General features: G+C 40.9%; 1 protein-coding gene across 1 annotated transcript; it reads right to left on the reverse strand.

Annotated features, from left to right (window-relative positions):
* Window positions 1-611: 611 nt before the first annotated feature.
* LOC308407936 (protein mono-ADP-ribosyltransferase PARP14-like) lies at window positions 612-15858 on the reverse strand (the record flags this gene model as incomplete). Its single annotated transcript, XM_080899917.1, has 14 exons — window positions 612-904; window positions 1347-1527; window positions 6223-6359; window positions 7428-8042; window positions 8154-8330; window positions 8467-8643; window positions 8728-8790; window positions 9469-9615; window positions 9784-9838; window positions 9989-10213; window positions 10451-10687; window positions 10772-12286; window positions 15447-15571; window positions 15687-15858. The coding sequence occupies 14 exons, from the start codon at window positions 15856-15858 to the stop codon at window positions 612-614; spliced, it is 4119 nt and encodes a 1372-aa protein (XP_080756043.1).
* Window positions 15859-21683: the final 5825 nt, after the last annotated feature.

Raw genomic sequence — 21683 nt, forward strand, 5'->3', positions numbered from 1 at the left:
TTGAGATGTTTGCATAATGCGACCAAAATTCAATTAAAATTATACAGTTTCTATTTGAATGTTGATCACCCACCTCCTCTAATTTTTCTTTGTACAAGAAAGTGCCAGACAAGCATACAGTAAATCTTGTGAAGATGTAAGATACAAATATCAATCAAATAAAAGATTAAAAACTGCATAATTGTGTGACATGCCTTTAGTGTGTATGTATGTACGTGTCATATTTCTTCATATTTCATATACTTCATATATAAGCAGCTTCTGTTGGCATAATTCTTACAGCTTTCAGAACTAGATTATGATAAGATATCCTTTAACACTGAAGAAATAAACTCGTGCTTGCATTAAATATAATTGCTTGTAGTATGAAAAGTGCATTGTCTTCTTGTAAGAGAAACCTACCACATAGGTACCCAACAGGGAAATTTAGTTTTGTGTGCAAAACTTCTTAAATATTTAGTGTAAACTATGATAAAGTTTCTGGGTCCTTTACAAATGTAACTTTTCCACACACTTCCAGTTACTACATAAATCTTTATGTAGTTAGAAATATAACTTTAATATTGTTCTTTTTGGACCTTCATTTTTCCACAGTAGAAAATACTTTTCCCTTAATCTCCTTTGAATGTGATGAGGTAGTCGGGGTATGCTTGGTTGTCATGGAACACAATATACATGGCAGGGTTATCAATTTTGTCCACTGCGCTATCGAAGCGGTTGTGAGGCTGCTGGCTGTTTCGGAGTGGAAGCACCTTCATGGTAGCTTGGCCCTGAGTGAAGACGCCTGTGAGGACTCGGGCGACGAACATTAACCGAGAACCATCAGCAGCTGGCTTGGAGTAGGTGGGCTGGGCTGAGTAGCTGGCGTTTACAGCAAAGTAGGTCCCATGACCGTATGCAGTTGCTGAATGTAGGAAGAAAAAAAAGGAATTAGTAATAGGTTATCATATGAGGCGACTTTTGTTGTGATTTGGCGCTATATAAATAAAATTGAATTGAATTGATTTGAATTGATAAAACATGGTGACTTCCAACATATATTACGTAAGTATTGTAAGTCTTGCATTTAATATCCTAAGAGTCCTGTTTGTGTCTATAAATGATGGTTAAATACAACCACATTCAAGACCATAAAATACTTGAAGCAGTCTGCAAATGATCAATCTGTCACCATGTAATGGTGGACCAATATAGACACAATGTCAGAGTGATCAGAGCGGTAAAGACTTACATGTATATGTAAAACCTTGGTGTATAGGAGGTAATAATTTCTAAGACAAAGTCAACACTAGTGATTCGTTTTGAAGCAACAGAAAAATGTTGTCTTGTTCAGTAACAATTATCACCGTTTTGTCCAGCAAAACTCCTGTTGAATCCAGTTGTCATGATGGAGTGGCAGTTTTCCTGGGTCGTCCCGTGGTACAGAGGTTTCTCCGCTGCTCCTCCCTCGTGTGCGTTCTTATCAGAAATGTGCTTCTTCTGGGCTTCATAGGCGCGCCGCAGGTGAACGTTCTGCAAACGTTCAATCTGACAAGAGAGACCGAAGCCAAAGGATCAAAGAGATGCCAAACAAAGCAGTGTGGATATTAATTACATCTGATGGCTTAGTTCATGTCTTTATGGTGGTAACCATAAACTGAGGCATGTGTTTCAGGTATGAGAAGTTTAGATTACAGCAGTTAATAATTAATGACTTTCTTACTGCAAAACTAAAAACTTTAGAAACTTAAAAATTAAAAACACTTTAGAAACATGATATTTCTCAGGTAGGGAGTTTGAATTTTTCATAGCATTTCTGAGCAAATATATTGACATCGGTTCAATGGACCACAGAGATATGGTGGCCGGAAACTGCAAATATCCAACATAGATAGATAAATTGATTGATAAAATAAAATATAATGTATTTATTTTTTTAATGTGGCAATTAATTTGTTGACAGAATGTGACTGATTTCTGTTTTCTTTAATTTCCTGTATTTCTCTTTTTTCATTTTGATTTTAATATATAAATTTACTAAATAAATTAATTAAATCCAATCATGTTTTACGTGTGGACACAAAAGGATCAAAATCACTTTTATTGTTTTTATGTGCAGGTACACTGGTATAGACCCTGCGAGTTAAATTCTTGTGTGCAAGCTTCACAAGCAACAGATGTGTGCAAAATACAATAACATAAGAACAAAGAGAATTATAAGAATGGGAATCTGAGAATTATAAGAATAAATATATGTACAAATATAAGAATGTATGCGCATTACTCAATATGTATACCAAATATGTATGTATACATATATGTGTGTGTGTGTCTGTGTGTGTGTATACATATATATAAAATTAAATAAAGTAAAATATACAAAATTTACAGAGGTTAGTAGGAAATTCAAATTCAAATTTTATTTGTCACGTACACAGTCATACACAGTACGATATGTAGTGAAATGCTTGGACAACTGCTCGTGACCTAAAGAGAACAAAAAAGGAAAAGGCTATGAATAAGATAGGAAATAAATATGAAAAATTAAAAAGGGTAAATTTAACTAGGAAGGAATAGAATATAAATTAAGGTTAAAAATGAAATAACTGTACAACACAAATTAGAATGAAGGGTAAATTTAACTGGGAAGAATAAGATAAAATATATAAATTAAAGTTGAAAATAAAATAACTGTACAACAAAATACACAATACACAATATAGAACTATATAAGAATGTATGAAGAAATCTAAATATAAATAAATATATACACAATAACAGCAGCTGTACAAGCATTAACCGGAAATGAAGAATATAGTGACCAGTGTTGTGCAAAAACAAAGTCCAGAAAGTCCAGTGTGTGTGTAAGAACCATATGTGTGGGTCAGTACTGTGGGGTGGTGTGATTGAGAGACCGTATCGCCTGCGGGAAGAAGCTCTTCCTCAGTCTCTCTGTGTTGGTCTTCAGGGAGCGGAATCGCTTTCCTGACCTCAACAGAGAGAACAGTCTGTTGTTGGGATGGCTGAGGTCCTTCACGATCTTCCTGGCCTTGGTCCAGCACCGCCTGCTGTAGATTGAGTGCAGGTCAGGGAGCTCGGAGCAGATGGTGCGCTCAGCTGACCGCACAACCCTCTGTAGAGCTCGTCTGTCCTGCATGGTGCTGTTCCCGAACCAGGTTAAGATGTTTCCCGCCAGGATGCTCTCTATGGTGCACGAGTAAAAGTTCCTGAGCACCTTGGAGGGCAGTTGGAAGTCTCTCAAGCGTCTGAGGTGGTAGAGACGCTGTCGGGCCTTTTTCACCACGGTGTTGATGTGACAGGACCATGACAGGTCCTGCGTGATGTGAACTCCGAGGTATTTGAAGCTGTCCACTCTCTCCACTGGGCACTCGTTGATGACGGGGGTCTGGTAGTTCCTCTCCTGCTTAGTGCTGAAGTCCACTATCAGCTCCTTTGTCTTACTGACGTTTAGAAGGAGGTTGTTCCTCTGGCACCAGTTCTCCAGATTCCTAATCTCCTTCAGGTAGGCCGTCTCGTTGTTATCAGAGATCAGGCCCACCACGACGGTGTCGTCAGCAAACTTGATGATGGTGGTGGAGCTGGTAGTGGCCACACAGTCATATGTGTACAAAGAGTACAGCAGGGGGCTCAGAACACACCCCTGGGGGGCTCCAGTGCTGAGAGTGGTGGAGGCTGAGACATGTCCGCCCATCCTTACTGCCTGTGGTCTGCCAGTTAGGAAGTTGGAGATCCACTGACACATAGATGAGCTGAGTCCCAGATGCTCCAGCTTGGTGGTGAGTGTGGAGGGAATTATGGTGTTAAATGCAGAGCTGTAGTCTATGAAGAGCATTTTAACATAATTCCCCCTTCTAGTGTCCAAGTGAGTGAGTGATGTGTGGAGGAGATGAGAGATGGCATCGTCTGTGGAACGATTTGGACGGTAAGCGAACTGTAGTGGGTCCAGTGTGTCTGGTAGTGAAGAAATGATGAAGTCTCTGACCAGGCGTTCAAAGCACTTCATCACTACTGAGGTGAGGGCTACAGGGCGATAGTCATTGAGAGAAGCAGGGTGGGGTTTCTTCGGGACAGGAACAATGATGGACTCTTTGAAGCATGTGGGGATCACCGACTGAGATAAAGAGATGTTGAATATCTCAGTGAACACAGGAGCTAGCTGGTATGCGCAGTCTCTTAGGATACGACCTGGGATGCCGTCTGGTCCTGCTGCTTTCCTGGTGTTCACTCTCTTGAAGGCTCTCCTTACTTCATGCTCGGAGATGACGAGCACGTTTCCGGTGCTGGCAGTATCTTCCTGTCTGCAGCCGTTAGCGCCGCTAACACTAGCAGAGACCTTAGCTGCAGCCTCGAAGCGAGCATAGAAAGTGTTCAGCTCGTCTGCCAGAGTCACGGCCGCGTTCGTCATACCGGTTGTTGGTGCTTTATAGTCCGTTATTGTCCTTAGTCCCCGCCACAGGCTCCTAGAGTCACTCTGTTGGAGTTGTGACTCTAGTTTCCTCCCGTAGCGCTGCTTCGCCTCTTTCACCGCCCTCCGCACGTTATATGACGCGGCTTTGTACGGGTCCATGTCCCCCGTCATGAGTCCCGTGTTGTAGGCAGCGGTGCGGGATCTCAGAGCGTCGCGGATGGTTTTATCCACCCACGGCTTCTGGTTGGGAAACGTTGTGATAGTCTTTGTCTCCACGGTATCATCCGCTAGTTTCCCGATGAATCCCACAACCGCTTCCGTAAACACGTTGACGTCATCGTCGGAGCTGTTTCTGAACATGCCCCAGTCTGCGTCATCGAGTGCGTCCTGTAACGCGGCCACCGATTGATCCGTCCAGCGCGCGACCTTCCTCTGAACCGGAACTTCCTGTTTCAGCCTTTGTTTGTATTTTGGCATGAGGAAGATGGCGGCGTGATCAGATTTGCCAAACGGGGGGCGGGATTGTGCCTTGTAGCCGTCCTTGACCATAGTGTAGCAGTGGTCCAGTGTCCTTTCACCCCTGGTGGGGCAGGTGATGTGTTGATAAAAGTTCGGCGCTGCGCGTTTGAGGTTGGCGCTATTAAAGTCCCCCGTCACAATAAGCGCAGCGTCCCGGTGTTGTGTCTGGTGCTGTGTGAGTGCCTCATGCAGCTCGCATAAGGCGGTGACCGTGTCCGCTTGTGGTGGAATATAAACGGCACTTACAATGACCGATGTAAATTCCCGAGGTAGATAAAAAGGACGACACATGATGGACAGTAGTTCCAGATTTGGTGTGCAGGAGCGTGTGAGAGGAACAACGTTCGCACTGTTGCACCAGTTGTTGTTCACCATTAAACACACGCCGCCTCCCCTTGACTTCCCCGAGTCCCGTGTCCTGTCCATGCGGTGAACCGAGAAGAACTCGGCCGGCTGGATGGCGTGGTCCGGCACCGCTGGGTTCAGCCATGTCTCGGTGAAGCAGAGGAGATTGCAGTCCCGAATGTCTCTCTGGAACTTTATCCTGGCCCTGAGGTCGTCAAGCTTGTTCTCCAGTGACTGGACGTTGGCGAGCAGGATGCTAGGCAGAGGTGTGCGGTGTGCACGAGCTCTCAGTCTGTTCCTGACGCCGGCTCGCTTCCCTCTAGGCCGCCGCCGCTTCCCTTTGTTCTCCCTCGAGATCTCACTCGGCCAGCTCGGATCCGGAGTTAAAAACTTCGAATTGTGAGTACATTGTATACCAATAGAAACAAGAGTGTCACTGTCATACCTAATGTACCCAATGGTGATGATTTTGCCGATTTAGAAACGCTGAAAACTAACTTAAAAAACAAAGACAAAGAAAAAGTGGTCGGAGCAGTCGTGACGGCAGCCGACCTCACCGGCGCCATCTTTATTTGAGAGCAGGTATGTGATGATGCTGCAGTTGCCCCGGGTTACAGGACATTCTTTCTTCATATAGGAAAAAGAAATTCCAATGGAAAAATATTTTTACCATTTTTAGATTAAAAAAAAAGAAATACCTTTTTGTTACACCTTTTATATTACCAAAAAATGTAAATAATGACCACATGCGCTGCTGATATAAAGTCTGGTGCACTTAATACAATCCCTGAATGTTAACATGTATCATGATAGCTGACCAGTTAAGCAGACCACATTACAGTCAGTAATGCTCACCAGTTTGCACTGTAATGCCACAATCAACTTTTTCAGCTTGTATGCATGTACTTGTGTATATATGTACTTGTACTTGTGCAGGAAAAGCCACCCACCTTCATCACAGTTTTGGGGACAGTTCGTTTGAAAGCCTCCTTTACTGTGTGATACTCTGCAGAAGAAGTCTCCAGAGAAACCACCTTCATAGTCTCATTGGCAGCCATGGGGTCCCAGTACAGAGGGAAAGTAAAGTCTGAAAAAGACAACATGTTTGTTATATTTTATTAAGTCAGGTAATGTAGTATACACAAGAGAAGACACAGAAGAAACTGTTTTGTTTTGTTGTTGTTGTTTTTTTTTTGTAGGATGGCGCATGAAAAGAACAAAAACAGAACTTGTAAGTTTAGGCTTAGACACAGGGTTTTGGCTTCTGTGGGACACTTAAGTATTTCTCTAACTGTGTATTCTTGTTTGTCCTTGTTTTTTTCTCCTGTTCCAAAGTTTTTTCGGTTCATTCTGTGTTTTGGTTTTGGCATTGGACTTAGCTTAGCTCCTTAGTCTTTTGAATTTCCTGTTTTCTGTGACTTTAGTGCTTGCTTTCTTTAACTGATGATAAGTTTGTTAAAGCCCTTTTCTATTCCGATTCTGTTCCTTCAGCTGTGTCTCTATGTTTATCTTCTGTCTCTCTGTCACACTTTCATGTTGTGAGTCTGTCATCTTTTACTTCCTGTTTTACTTTGGTGGTATTTCGTCTCTTGCGCTTCGTGTCCAGTTCTTTCCTCTGTCTCATCAATCTTCCCTTGCCCTTTGTTGTGTTCTCTCTCAGCTCTTTTCCTCTGTGCCTTGTGTTTTCTAAGAAGTTGAAAAAGTATTTTTTCTCCTCTGTTTCTTTGTATTTTTAAGAGCTTAGCAATAAAGCTGTCATTGACTTTTACACATTGCATAGATGTTTTAAAATTGGGATTTGGTTCAGTCCAGCCACATATCAGTCTTAACACTGTTTGCTATATTGGTGCCCTTCTGACACCAATCTAACACTGCTTTGCAATGCAATTTGAAATCAGCAGATAAGGAGAGACTTTAATATTTCTGATATTGAAATTTTGACATTTCCTGTTTCAAAACTGTTTACTGTTACTGTCATTCCTCATAGTGACTTTTGCAACTATTTTTACAAGTACATTTTTTAATACTTTTTTAGTAGAATTATTTCTTTCAAAACCTTAACATTTGTTTATTGAAGTTTATATTACTCTCAAGCATCAAACTCCAGTATCAGTCAGGCTCATTTTTGTAACATCTCTGAGAACTATCTACTCACCTGGAAGATTCTCAAGTCGTTTCAGCTTTGTCGCCTGTCTGCTCAGTGGTCGTGTGGCCACCATTGCCTGTACATCAACCTCCCATATAAGTCCCTGTGCATCTGTTATTCCTTCTGTTAATTCGTTTTTTTCCAATTGGTGATTAGCTGATTTGGGAAGTCTTTCCCAGTTACCATTATTTGCCAGGATGCACCAAACCACTTTGTTGTAAACATCCTCCTCCTCCCTCACTCTCACCTCTCTAGTGAGGGTCATGTACTGACACTGATTCATTTTCTGCATAACCCAGGTGATCCCGTCTTTTAGCCCGCTCACTGTTAGGGCGCCAGACTGATCAGTTTGCATGAATAGACCTTCAGACTCCACCAGCTCCTTCAGCTCCATCATGTCATCCTGGTTGAGGAGTTCCAGTTCCTCCTTTGAGAAGGTTTTACTGGAGCACTGCGTCTGATATTGATGCTTCAGCTTTTCCATGGCATCATCAATGTCCGTTCTGGAAAGACCCAGAAATGTGAAAACAGACTGCTGACTTGTGGAGCTGATTTGGAGACTGCTGAGGTATGCACTCACACTAGGAGCAGACTGTTGTTGCTGTTGTTGTTCTTGAAATGACACTGGAAGGTGGATCAAACAAATAAGTAAAATAATTTTTAATCTGCTTTTATTTTAAAAATCACTACACTAAATAACCACACAAGATGTCAGTTTGTGAATATTTCTGTCACCTCTGTTGATGACAGCTGGGGAATACATCTGCATCGCTTCCTCTTTAAAAGCCAAGAAGACATCGATCTTAATCAGGACGAGGCGGATGTCGGTGAGGCTGTTCATTGATGATGTAGAAGACTTGATCCCTTGAAGAATAGCTCCTGCCACAACAGCAGGGTCCAACTCACCAGCACCTGGAAAAACACCACTTGCATTTAGGGGTGCATGCGTGTGTGTGTGTGTGTGTGTGTGTGTGTGTGTGTGTGTGTGTGTGTGTGTGTGTGTGTGTAGCACAATAAATTCTTAGAATGCCAAAAAAAAAATACTTACCAGCACAAATGGCCGGAATTGCCACAGAGCTGTATTTATACCATTCACAATAGTAAATGATATCACACACAAATTGTTCAATAAGGGCTTCATCTCTTTGTCCACATACATGAAAAATTGCTTTACAGGGGAAGTTTCCAGACTGGGTCACATAAATTTCTCCTCGGTCCACTTTTGCTGCACAGAAAGTGACACAGGAAGCATGAGTGAGAGTCAGATAAGTAAGATAAGAAGATAAATAGCTGCTTCTCTTTTTCTCACCTGCTTTCAGTTCAGTTTCCACCTGTGGTCCAGCTACAGTTAAGATGTCTTTGCATACCCCATCTTAGAAGGAGAAGAAAAAGAATAAAAAATTAATGAATACATAAATCTGGACCTAGTAACAACCTTAGATGTATTTTTTACATTAGTTTCATTGCAATCATTCAAATAGCTGTGGACAAATCTCAATCAATTTCAACTACTCTAAGACAGATGCATGCAGTGTAATATCAGACATTCTACCCATTTGATTTCTTAGTTTTGATTCCTCTGACAGTGACTCAAGCCACATGATCTGTTTCTATTTCACAATCAATCTACAAGTATTTATAGGAAATTCTGCTGAATTTGCCTGATCCGCACTTGGACAAAAAATGTGAAACTACAACCATGATAGGTACGAGATATAAAATACAAAATGTAAACCAGTAGTTAGTTTTGCAGCCACATGCACATTAAATGTAAAGTATAAGTAACTGACTAATTACTTACATTGTGGGACCATGACTACTTGTGCTCATTTCATGATGTGCCAGTTCATAAGTATATGCCAAATGAAAACTTCAATCTTCAAAGATTACATTCAAATATACATCCCCATTTCTGAGCAAATATTCATAAATAGCTGTCTGCCTTTGGCATCCACAGAGAGCTATGCTACCATTGTGGTTAAAAATAACTTTACAGTTACAGGGTGAACATCCTGCTCACTACGCCTTCCTGCCTTTGTGTTTCACCTACCAAGGTTAAAATTTTGGAAGTCTGTTGTGTTCACCACAGCATCTGTAGTCTCATTAGTGATGTCACCAAACACCACATGTAGTTTAACTCCTCTTTCCAGTATCATGACGATGTCATCTAGGTCACTGGTGAGGGACCTGAAGATTGCTGAGATGAAGAACACCACACATTAGATTTTGTCTGAAATTTATTCTGATACTGAGGGTGCTGATGAATATGGTAAAATATGACACTGGCTGAATGGTTTTTATCTGCTTTTATCTCACTATGCATCAATGTCACATACTGAAGACAGTATGAGCAGTGCAAGTTTACCTTGGCCTCCCTGGTTCATATTTAAGCTGAGCTGTTTGTAGACATCGTGGTAGCACTGTAGATAAAAACACAGAATAACACGATAAAGAATTGATGCATGGTCAGAACAGCCCTGTTTTTGTTTTTAAAAGTGCTTTATAAATTAAGTGATATAGTATGATATGCATGTTACATGTCAGATCAGGACATATTGATTGACACTGACCGCCTCAGAATCAGGGTAGCCAGGTTTAATGACAATGTGGATGTTTGTAAGAGATCCAGAAGATGCAGATAATCCAAACTGCTGAATGATGTCGGTCAACACTTGAATAGCTTCTCTCAGCGGGTATTGTAAAACAATTCCTGGCCCAATGATTGGAATGGCCACTGAACCCAAATTCAGCTGTGCACAAAGCTCCAGACACCTCTTCAGACCGTTACCAAGAGCCTGCAAATCAAAAGTTATATATTTTTAAACTATGTTACAGTTAGATTTCATTCTATAAGTTTGTGCCATATAACATCAAGTTATTCCAAACTACTATACACAGACTATACACAGAAATGGTACTTTATTTAATTTCATGAAACTTTACCAATCCCAAAGGAAATTCATTCATGTACTTCTAAAGGTAAATGAATTTGATCTTTTCCATCACTATAAGTATTATGTCCTCAATTTTACCTGAACACTCTTTCCTCTTACTCCGTCCCAAGGCAAGCACTCAATGAAGAAAATCTTGGAGCAGCCCAGAGATGGAGGTGCATCAACCAGCTGAACATCACCAGGGGCGAGGGCACAACTGGCTAAGACTGAATCAAACTTTAACTTTAATACATTCCCAGCTTTGGCCAACAAACTGTTGCCAATATTTGTAGAAGTCAGCTGCTTGTTGAGCATGGGGACCACCAGAACATCCACCTGCAGAAATAATATTGAATAACATGAATGTTGATATTTTATTTTGGGATTATGGGAAATAGAATTGAATGGAAATAATCAAACCTGTTCATTTTCTAAACTGCTGAGTTTGATCTTCAGGTTTGTTCTGTTGATTGCAGAGTTTCCAACTGTGCTGTACATGCTGCTGCTGTAGCTGAGAGATCTAGGTGTGTCGCTGAGTCTGCTGGTGTTTCGTGGTCTTTGCACGTTTGGGGTGGCTGCAGTTTGCTTATCTCGGATAATGACGTGACAGGAACCCTCTATCAGCTCTTTAGTCACTTTACCCTCTTCCTGGAAGTACTGCTGAGCCCCTGGTCCATCTAGAGTCAAAGTGTCTACTACAACACTGTCTAGAGTTGATGTTAGGGCCTCCTTGACCTCCTGAACATGACATCGAGGACCAGACACCAACACACAAGGATTTGGAAAATGTGAGGCTTGTAAGGTCACCTTGGTCTGCTTCATGCCAATCAAGTCTAAGATTTTATTAAAACAGTCGACCATTTCAGGATGAAGCAGATTGATGGTTTCTTGAGTTGAAACTTGATTCAACTGGAAGTCATGAAGAACTTCATTGAGCTTGGCCACATTTTCACTGTAGCCCACCAGTTGGACGTTGGTTGTTGAGGTTCCACTGGCGCCTGGCATGTAGCTGATGTCCACTCTGAACTCTCTACTGTTTGCCTCGTACTTGGCTTTCATCAGAATTTCTTTCAACCTGTTGAGATCTATTGCACCCTGCAGCTGTACAGTGGTCACTTTAAAGTCTCTCATTACTGCTGCCTCTGCCTCATTCAGAGCATCAGAGGACAAACTGGACAGAACCAGATCTGCACCCACCTCAAAGAAAACAGGGTTTCTGAGGCTCTGCTGGAAGCGAGTTTGGTATTTTGGGATGGCATCACTGGTCTTCATGAAGGTTAGCAGAGCTGTAGGGAACTTAACGCTCTTCTCCTTTACGTTCTTAATCAGTTCAACCAGTTTTGTAGCTCCTGACTGCACCTCTTTGTCAGGGCCCTCCAAAGTGATCATGGCACTACCTCTGATGATTGCAACCTCTGGACAATTAGCACGCATTTCTCGATTGTACTCTTCTTCTATGAGCTTGAACTTCTTCTCCACAATTGGCACTTCCTTTTTGGTGGGTAGGCTTTTTTCCAGAATTGCAATCTTCTCCTTCATGTCATCAACCTCTCCTACAACCACAGCATAGCCACTCTCTGTGTAAACTTTGATATCATCTGTCTTAAAGGCCGAATCCTGCAGTACCATTTTCATCTGTTTTGGCTCAAGCACATGATAGCAGAGGTAGGTCTCGGTGAGCTGGACAAAGACCTGATCCACGTGATACTCCCATTTCTCTGCAGAACCACCAAAACCTCCTCCTGGACCCTTGTCAACCTCCCCTCTAACCAAAACCTCCTCTTCATCAAAATTTAGCTCCACTGTGCAGCCGATTGAAGACAGTTGTTTTTCCAAAAATTTGTATGCTTTACAGTTGTCTCTCAGGAAAAACATCAGGAAAACATCTATCCTGAAAGTCTTCTCAAGACCTTTTATGTTTGGGTTTCTAGAGATCTGAAAGAAGGAAAGAAATCAAACAAATTTGTCAGTTGATGCTTAAAGATGGGCTACTTATTGTAAACAATTTACCACATAGGGTTGGGCAGTAAGTCAAAAATGAATCATATTCTTCATCCATTATGTACTATCTCTGCTATGTCCAGTATATGTCCAGTCTGTGGCATGCATGACCCCCTTCATGGAGGAAACATAAAACACTGCCAAATATAATTACCATTTCCATTGCTTGGACATATATGTGGCTATAGTAAAGACAACATCAAACAAAAAGAAGACAACTATGGGAAAATACCAAAACTATCTCAGTTTTAGTGGTTCAGTATATTTACAGCACAAACCTAGTTTTTGTATGCTTGCCTTACAATCATAATCATTCATTATTCGAACCTGAGGAAAATGTTTAATTAATCACAATTTTGATTTAACGTCCAACCGTCCAGCCCTAGCTCCACAACGTCCAACACTCAAACACCATTTTAATCAGCAACTCTTAAGAGAAAAAAGACATGTCTTAGTATTTGTTTCTTAACCCTTTAAAGCTGGTCGGAGCGGGCACACTCTGTTTTGCATAGCTATTTTTAAATCCCCGTAGCGCTGCAACCAAGTAAGCTAGCGCAATAATTTTTTTGTATATGAAGCCGGAGGAGTTGTACTTACATCTTATGCCATCAGCTTGTCCTAGGTCACAGTTTCCTTCCACATATAGCTTTGCAAAAACTGCATAAAAAGCACTTGCAGCAAGTTGATTTATTTTCGTTTTTCCTGCAGTATATAAAATTTGGTGTATTTCAAAAATAAAACTATGAAGACACTTAAAATAAATTTCCTGTGGTGGGAAACTATTTTGTGCAACTTTTTTGTATTTACAGTTTTGAGGGATAAGCCTCTTATATTTTTCTAACTAGAAATATATGTTAAAAAAACAAAAAAAAATTTGTAGTTTATTGCACTTTTTTGCAAATTATGTAATTACTATGCACTTAATGCATACATATTATTAAAATTTGGGTTGTATTGATGTATAGAAACTTGAAATGCTCCCAGAAATGGCACTACAGCATGTAAAAATATAATATAAGCTCTGGTGGACTTGGTTCTATGGTAGGTCTTAAAGGGTTAAATAAACCAGTTCTAAAAAAAGTTGTTGAGCATTTGCCACTGTGGAATTAAAGAAATTATTTTGTGGCTACAATATATTCTGCATCATTAATGATATAATCTATAGTATTGATACTGCATTAAGATGTTTATTAAAACCTGCTGACTTTATATTAACCTTTTTATTACAGGTACAGCTAAGACCATTTTATACACATTGCATTTTGTGCTCAGTAAAGAGTTAAAGCTCAGTCAATTAAAAGTCTCAAGCTTTGTTTGGCACAAATGTCCAGGCAATCTATTGTGTAGGTGACTTAAGAGCAACAGAAGGTTAAAACTGCATACACACTTACAAAACACATATAGTACATATAATCTAGAAACAGGCTTGAGTGAAGGCCTGAATGTATTCAGCTTCTTGTTACAACCTGTGGCATTTGAGTTTACTTAGTAACAGGTGACAGAAGATGGGTCAACAGGAGGACAAGTCCACGGGGACCTCCAGGGCCTGAAATCATCGCCATATTTCGGAAAAGAACTTCTGTGTCTGACCGTAGCTCTAAAAATCATCTCATTGTCTGTACAAGATACAAATGATGTTCTTAGAAATACAAAAATATGTTATAGAACGCATGAGGGGGTGTCAAACCCTGATGATATATAAACCATTCTCTGTGTATTTTTGGGCAGAAGACATATGCTGATGTGATGCTGTGTACTTCTTCCCGCATGTAAAGTGTAAAGTGCGCATGTTAGTCCCCATAGGGAAATAGTTCCTCTGCATTTAACCCATTCACCCAGTGAAGCAGTGGGCAGCCGCCAGTGCAGCGCCCGGGGAGCAGTGTGTAGGGACGGTACCTTGCTCAGCGGTACCTCAGGGTAGCCGTTTAGTGGAGTTGAACCCCCGACCTTCCGATCATGGGGCCACCACTCTACCTACTGAGCTATCCCTGCAAAACTATGTGTGTTCTTAATAAACTCTTCATCTGATTGCACTCTACTGGGGCCTCCATTGGTTTGTTTTTGTGCCACTTGTCGAATTCGGGACAGATTCATACAGTCCTATGTTGATAAAAACACATTAAATTAATATCTGTTTATATGTTTTTGTTTTTGATTGTTATATCTGACTCTGACACTGTGTTAGAACAGAAATATACTACAACCCTGTTTCTAAAACGGACAGGATATTGTGCACAATGTAACTGAAAGTAGAATGCAATGACTGGTGATAATTTAGAACACAATATTATTTCATTTGTGTGCCAACGGGATGCAGTGTCAATGGATTCCACAAAGAATTTAATATTTTGTTGTATTTCAGATATATATATCTACTGGGATTTTCCTACACAACCATCTCCAGGGATTACAGAGAATGGAATGAAAAAGAGAAAATGTCCAATTCTCTGCATGAAAACGTCTTCTTGATGTCAGAGGTCAGAGGATGGCCAGACTGCTTTGACTTGATAGGAAGGAAACATTAACTCAAATAACATCACAACATTATAATAAAAATTTAACTGCAAAGATTTAAAGCAGCACTGAAGTCTTCCCTGTTACTCTCAAGGTGTACCTAATAAAGTGTCCAGTGAGAGTGTTACCATCTCGCCTTTTATGACCTATGTGTTTTGTTTTGTTTTTAAAAAACAGTATCTTTGATGATATGGAAGTGGAGTATCATACATGGCATTGGTTACTTGCTTGTCTACAAAAGCTTTAATACTAAATATTATATCTGTATCTGCACAGTGTGCCATGATGTATTTTTCAGGTAATGTGTTCTTATTTAAACAATGCTGAACATGTATTTTACACTCTGTATTAACAGCGAGACTCAGAAGTGAAAGAAGCCTGAGAACTGTCAGTCACTGAAAACACTGAGTCACAATGAAATGAAAACTATAACAAAGAAATTGTTTTTGTCAATATTGTCCTCAGCTGTCCAACTTTTCCTGGAGGCTAACTCACTCCTCTTAAACTGATTTGGCCACATTATTCTGGCGCTCAGTTTTTACTGTAACCAAGTCATGTTTGAAAGTGCAGTAAACTGTACCAGTGATTGGCTTGTCGATGGCTGGTCAGAGGTCTGTGGTGAACTTGTCCGGCTCACGGTCAGCCGCACTTCTCCACTCGGAAGAGTGATGGTGTGAAACTTCCTCTGCAAAACTCTGTCTTGATCTGGAAAACATCCATAAACAGAGTCACTGAAACAGCCTGAATTTAAACACAAATCTAATTTTTTTTTTTTTTTTTTTTTTTTTTTTTTTTTTTTACAAATGACCGACTGTCCTACCTTCTTTTTCCTTGAAACAGATTTTATAAACGCTTCCTCCGAGTTTTTCAAGATTTCCACAGTCGCCACCCCCGGAGTCTCGCCTTTTCTGAAAGTATCTCCTCACTTTCTCCTTCTCTCTGTCTGTAAAGTCAGTGGCTTTAAAAAACAGTGGATACTGATATTCATCCATTTTATCTGCAATTCTACACTGACATGAGAACTTTCAGCCCGTCAAACACTTGTTTGTGCCGCTCTGTGAGTGCCTGTTTTTGTTTCAGTTTCAGTTTTAAGGTATCGCCTCTTCGTGTTTACACTCCCACACCCAGCAATGGAAAAAGTCCGCACTTAATTCTCAGGGGCTTTTCTCGTCTCACCTGCTCTGCAGGTACTTTAAAGGTGTTTCAGCTGTCAGAGTATAACTCTAAATTATATTTATGTCTTAATATGGTTTTGAGAAAGACATTTTACCAGTAATTATCCTGACAGCAAATAAGGGTTTTATGCTTCATCTGATCAGATAGAAATATTTTAGTAAAACAACAACTGAAACAACAACAAATATATTTCACATAAACCCATCCATCCATCCATCCATTCGTCCTCTTGCACTTATCCCTATCTGGACGCAGTGGAGCTGGAGCGTATCCCAGCTACCATAGGTCTGTAGAGGCGGGGCACACCCTGAACATACAGGAATCCCTCCGTGTAAAACCTTCCTGCAGTATTACCACACCGACCCACTAGGTGTCATTATAGACCCAAAACTGTGTCGGTGCAGTGAGATGTAATAGTAATCCAGGGAAATTTGATATTCAAGTTGTTTTTATTCATGTTTTGCTTCATTTGACATTTAGGTTTAATTCATGATGTGGCCTCCAGAGTGAAAGAAAACACATGTAATAGCAATAGAGTCATTTCTAAAATGTTAATTCGTTAATACAATGAATGAAAAGATGTTATTTAAAATGTTTATAGAAACTATGAAGCAGTTTTAAGAAGTAAAGCACAATTATTGATGTACTGATAAAATACATTTATGTAGGTGTTACACTGTGTGTTCATTAATTAATTCATTCATTCATTCATTCATTAATGAAACAGTTTAAACTGATGTTAGGCAATGAATGATCTAGCTAAGAAAGACAACAAATTTAATTTGGATGTTCAGACACACACGGCCCTGACTCAGTGAGTGTCAGAGGAATGAATCCTAAAATCTGGAAATCAGTCACAGTTTTTGTACCTATATCCTTTATTTTTCTTTCTCAAAGAATTTATTTTAAGAGCTAAAAAAGTATATCTAAAAATTCAGAGGGAAAAAAAAATCATTGTTGATGTAAGACATTTTAAAAACACTTTGTTTTTGATAATGCTACTAAACAAACTCAAAATCACATATTATTCACTTCTGAGGAAATTGCAAATATTTAAGAACCCAATCTTTAGAGTCCAATTGAAGTAAGCTTTGTTTATTATGCATTAACAAATAATGACATGGTTTGAATAGCATTGTTGAAATGCTCATATTTTTGGTGTAAATTGTCAGAAAGACCAGAAGTGACCACGTATATATGTTGCACTGTCTCAACATCAACAGTGATCTGTGCTTCTTTAAATATGTCCTTCCCATTCAAAGGTGCTTCAGCAGTTTTTCCTTCAGAGTGATTATTTTTATGGCTGCTCAGTTGATAGTAAGTTAGATCAGCAAACAGTGACAGCGTTGACTGAGAGTGGGAAGGAAAAACTCCCTTTAACAGGATGAAACCTTTTAGCAGAACCAGACTCAGGGAGGGGCAGCCATCTGCCTCCCCGCAGCTAAGAAAAATACATCAGTTTATAGAAAATATTTTAACAGTGTGACAGTAATTTGAAAAGAAAAACAAACTACAATATCTCTTAAAATACAACAGTGAAGCCATACAATAAACCTGAACAGAACCGATACAAATATTAATCATTTTATAACCACCCCCAAAGCCAGATTTACACAGGATACAACATACTCAAGTACCCTTTTGCACCAGAGGTAGTACTGTGAAATCACTGCTCAATCATAATGTTAAACTTCTACCTTCATCTGCTTGCATGGTTGCATTGCTCCAATTGTGACTTGGGGTGTTTTCACACCTGCGCCGTTTAATCTATTTAAATCAAACATGGGTTAGTTTTCCTCCTTGGTATGGTTCGATTGTCCAGGTGTGAACAGTAATTGTACTTGGTGTGGACCAAAACAATGCCTATTTGGTCTTACTTTGATTGGCATGGCCAGGCTCTGGCAGATGGTCTCGGTACAGTTCCAAAACCCCACAGCGGTTTGTTTATGCTGTGGACGTGATCCAACCCCAACTAACAGGTGTATGTTACAAGTTTGAACTAAAGAAAGAAACTCCTGTAGTCGTGTAGACTTTGTATTCTCAATCCACGGAGGTGCTGTAGATGTACAAAGATCTCTACAGAGTAGCAGCTCGCTGGAAAATGAATATAAATTTTCAGTTTTCTCTCCCAGCACTTTCTTCTTGTATTTAAAGTAGAAAGCTCAGGTCATAAAGGTACTTTATGTAATTACCCTTTAAAGTATTTAAATACAAACTTTACTGCAGGGGACAGACTTTTACTATGTGGATTTGTTGCAATCTCAGAAAATTGATTCAGATCCAGATCAGATCCACTTCTTTGGATTTTGTTACCTGGAATTTTCGGCATTTGTGTGTCAAAATTTTCAAATCTGTGTTTCTCTTTAAATATTAATATTTCCTTTTAACCAGCCTGATCTGTTTGTCTCCTTGTCAGGCTTTAAATTTCTTCCAGGCCACTGTGAGAAATAAAAATGTAAGAATGTGTTCTTAAATGAAGCTTTCACTGATTCGCTGCACCATCTAGGGGTACAAAGTGGTATTACATAAAAAATTCAACATGTTTCTGGTTCTACCTCATTATTGCAATCTGTTAATAATCTCAGTTTTCTCTATTATTATGTTGCTCTTTGTTGTTTGCTGTCTCCTCTGTTTGTTTGTTTGTTTGTTTGTTTTTTTTTCTCCATACAGGTGACCCAGGAGTTTTTTTTTTTTTTTTTTTTTTTTTTTGTCTCTCTTCCCCCCCCTTCTCACCGTCTCTTCTCCCCTTTGGTTTTCTTTCTTTCTCTCCCCCTCTCTCTCTCATTCATTCCCCCTGTCCTATTTATTAAAAAAAAAAAAAAAAAAAAAAAAAAAAAATGACAAAGGATGAACTGAAGCTCTGCCATCACGTAATGTCGCATACTGCTGTTTCTGATGTCATTTGAAAAAAAAAAAAAAAAAAAAAAAATCTCAGTTAAGTTTGGAAGATTTTTAGATATTTTTAGACCAAGGGCTTTACAATAAGCACCTTCAAAGCTACTTTATGGTGAATTAAAGTAAAGCTGCACCTTAGAACACACATGCATCAACACTACAATGAGCGGGTTGAGGGAGGTTTGGAGTCTTCTCCCACCCCCATTCTCTGCGGCCTGCTGGAGCGGGAGGGCTAGGTGGAGTTGGCCGTCCGACTGCGGTCTGGAGTGTGGGGCCTCCCTGCTGCTACGGAGTCGGGGTGGTCTGCCTCTCCCCACCGCAGGGAAAAGGGTAACACCACCTGGGTCTGGGTGCAGTTCCCCCCTCCAGGGGCAAGGGTACCTAGACCTGGTTTGTAGAGTACGCTTGGGGAGTGTGATCGTGTGTACAGCCTCTCTTTATGTCTGTCTCCACGTTGGTTGAGTGTGGAGTGAGTGCATATGAGAGCATGAGGGGGGGAATGGATGTTTGTGTCTGTGTGTGCCTGTATGTCTGTGTCTATATGTCAGGTTGGGTATCAGACGCCACCTCTCTGGGGACACCTCAGGCCCTCCAAGGTTTGGAGGCCTATCTCCACTTACCACCACTTCCCCTGCCGGTGGCGGACTCCCTCAGGTGTCGGTGTGTTGGTGGTTCTTTGTGTCTGGGGATGGGCGTCCAGGTACACACCGGCTCACTCCTTGGCGGCCGCTTATCGGGGCCTGGAGCCTGGGGCTCGCTCGGGCCCCTTCGGGGATGGGGTGCCCCCGGCCTCTCGGCCTGGGGCTCGGTCACTCAGGCACAGCTGGGGGCCGGCGGAGCTCACGGGCGCGTCACTGCAACTCCCCCTGGCTTCTGCTCCGCGGCTGCTGAGTGACCCCTCATCTGGGACTCTCCTCAGCTCTTACTGGGACAGTGGCGCGGCTGCCCCTCTGTTGGTCTTCCATGGTTTCTTGTGTTCTGGGGGCCTCTGGATGTCTGGAGTTTTGATCTCCTCCATACCTGCTTCACACCCTGGAGGACGGGGCTGTGGCCCCCCCACACTCCCTAGCAGATCGTTACATGGAGAAACCTTTGGAATACAAGCACGCTGATCCACACAGGTATGCACACGGGTGTTCACTGCTCGTAGACCCAAATTACACCTTTCTTGGCTGCTACTTCGAAGCACATCTGTCCTGCGTGCTGCACAACAACATTGAATATTTAGTATTTATTGCTGTTTACACTTAGCTAGATTAATGCGAGGGTGTTGTGTTTAGTATGTTGCTTTGTTTCTTTTTTTTTTGTCTTTTTTTGCTTGTTTTCTATTCTTCTCTCAACAGGTGATCCAGGAGATTTTTATTTTTTTTCTCCCCCCCTTTCTCTCTGTCCCTCTCCCCTTCTGTTTTTCCTTTCCTTCCTCTTTCTCTCTCCCTTTCCTATCTCTCACTCATGTCTGTCCCGTCTGTAACATCTGTAAATAAAATATAATAAATAATAAAAACAAAGATCGACCAAATGGACCAATACGGCAATGCCACAATGATCCATTTGGCAAAGTAAATCCATTGGGTATCCTTGTTGGTCTTCAGACAACAATTCTGATGGCTAAAGAACCAAATGGGACAGGCGGAAAAAAAAAAAAAAAAAAAAATTAAAGTAAAGTAAAGCTGCGATGCTGTGTCTTCTTAAGTAGAGACTTAAAGGTGCGCATCACATTATAAATTGAAATGTCCCATATGTGAAACTTTTAGCCTGCAATTACAACAATAATAAAAAAAAAAATCTCATCAGGATGTTTGGGTATCCTCTGTTGTGTTGTTTTAATTTTTATGTGTGTGTCTTTTAAAGTCTGAACTGTAACATCACAGTTTGGTTTTTGTCCCACTCAATCACCTGACATGTTGTCGTCCCTCAGAGGATGCTGTGTTTCTGGATGATGAGATGGAGAGGGAGGAGTGTGATGACCGAGATGGGGATCATCTATCATGGTTTCTATGATGACATTGCTGAGACTGACTGGAACTATGGACAGGTCAGAGAAAACCAGACTGAGGCTCTTCAGGACTTATTTACCAGTTGTCTTGTGACTGACCTGAGGGTTTTTATGCCTAGTTCAGGGGTCGGCAACCTGCGGCTCCGGAGCCGCATGCGGCTCTTTAGTCCTTATAGTGTGGCTCCGCGTGGTTTGGGAAAATAAATTAGAAGTATTTAGCTGAAGTGTATTTTATTTATGTTAGTTCTTTTTTAACTTGTAGTTCTAGAAATATAAAAATACAATTATATTCTATTATTTTTTCATCGCTCAAAATAAGCGTCATACCCGCCGAAACAACATGCATTTATCGAGACTTTCAACCCCAGGTAGGCCAGTTATGGATCTTCGGATCCACATTATGTCAGCAGCTATTCTCCTCCCTGAACTATGTTAAAAACAAACACCGCTCACGCCTCACAGATGACAGCTTACAGTCCTGCGTAAAGATGAAAGCCCTGATTTGCAGACGCTGTGCGCAGAGGTTCAGGAGCAGAAGTCCCATTGTAAACATATCACGGCAGACCTGACGATGTTTCCATGAACACGCGTTACAGCTTCTCTTTATTGACCACTTTTCACACACGGTTGCTGTACGCATACAGCCGGCTGTAGCTTTTCAGCTCACAGCCCGACACACACCAACAACAGCATAGAGAGCACAGACGTTAAGGCGGCGAGGCGTGATTGCGGGTGCCGCTCAGGTGCGTC

This window comes from Rhamphochromis sp. 'chilingali' (assembly GCF_963969265.1).
Source record: "Rhamphochromis sp. 'chilingali' genome assembly, chromosome: 1".
NCBI lineage: Eukaryota > Metazoa > Chordata > Actinopteri > Cichliformes > Cichlidae > Rhamphochromis > Rhamphochromis sp. 'chilingali'.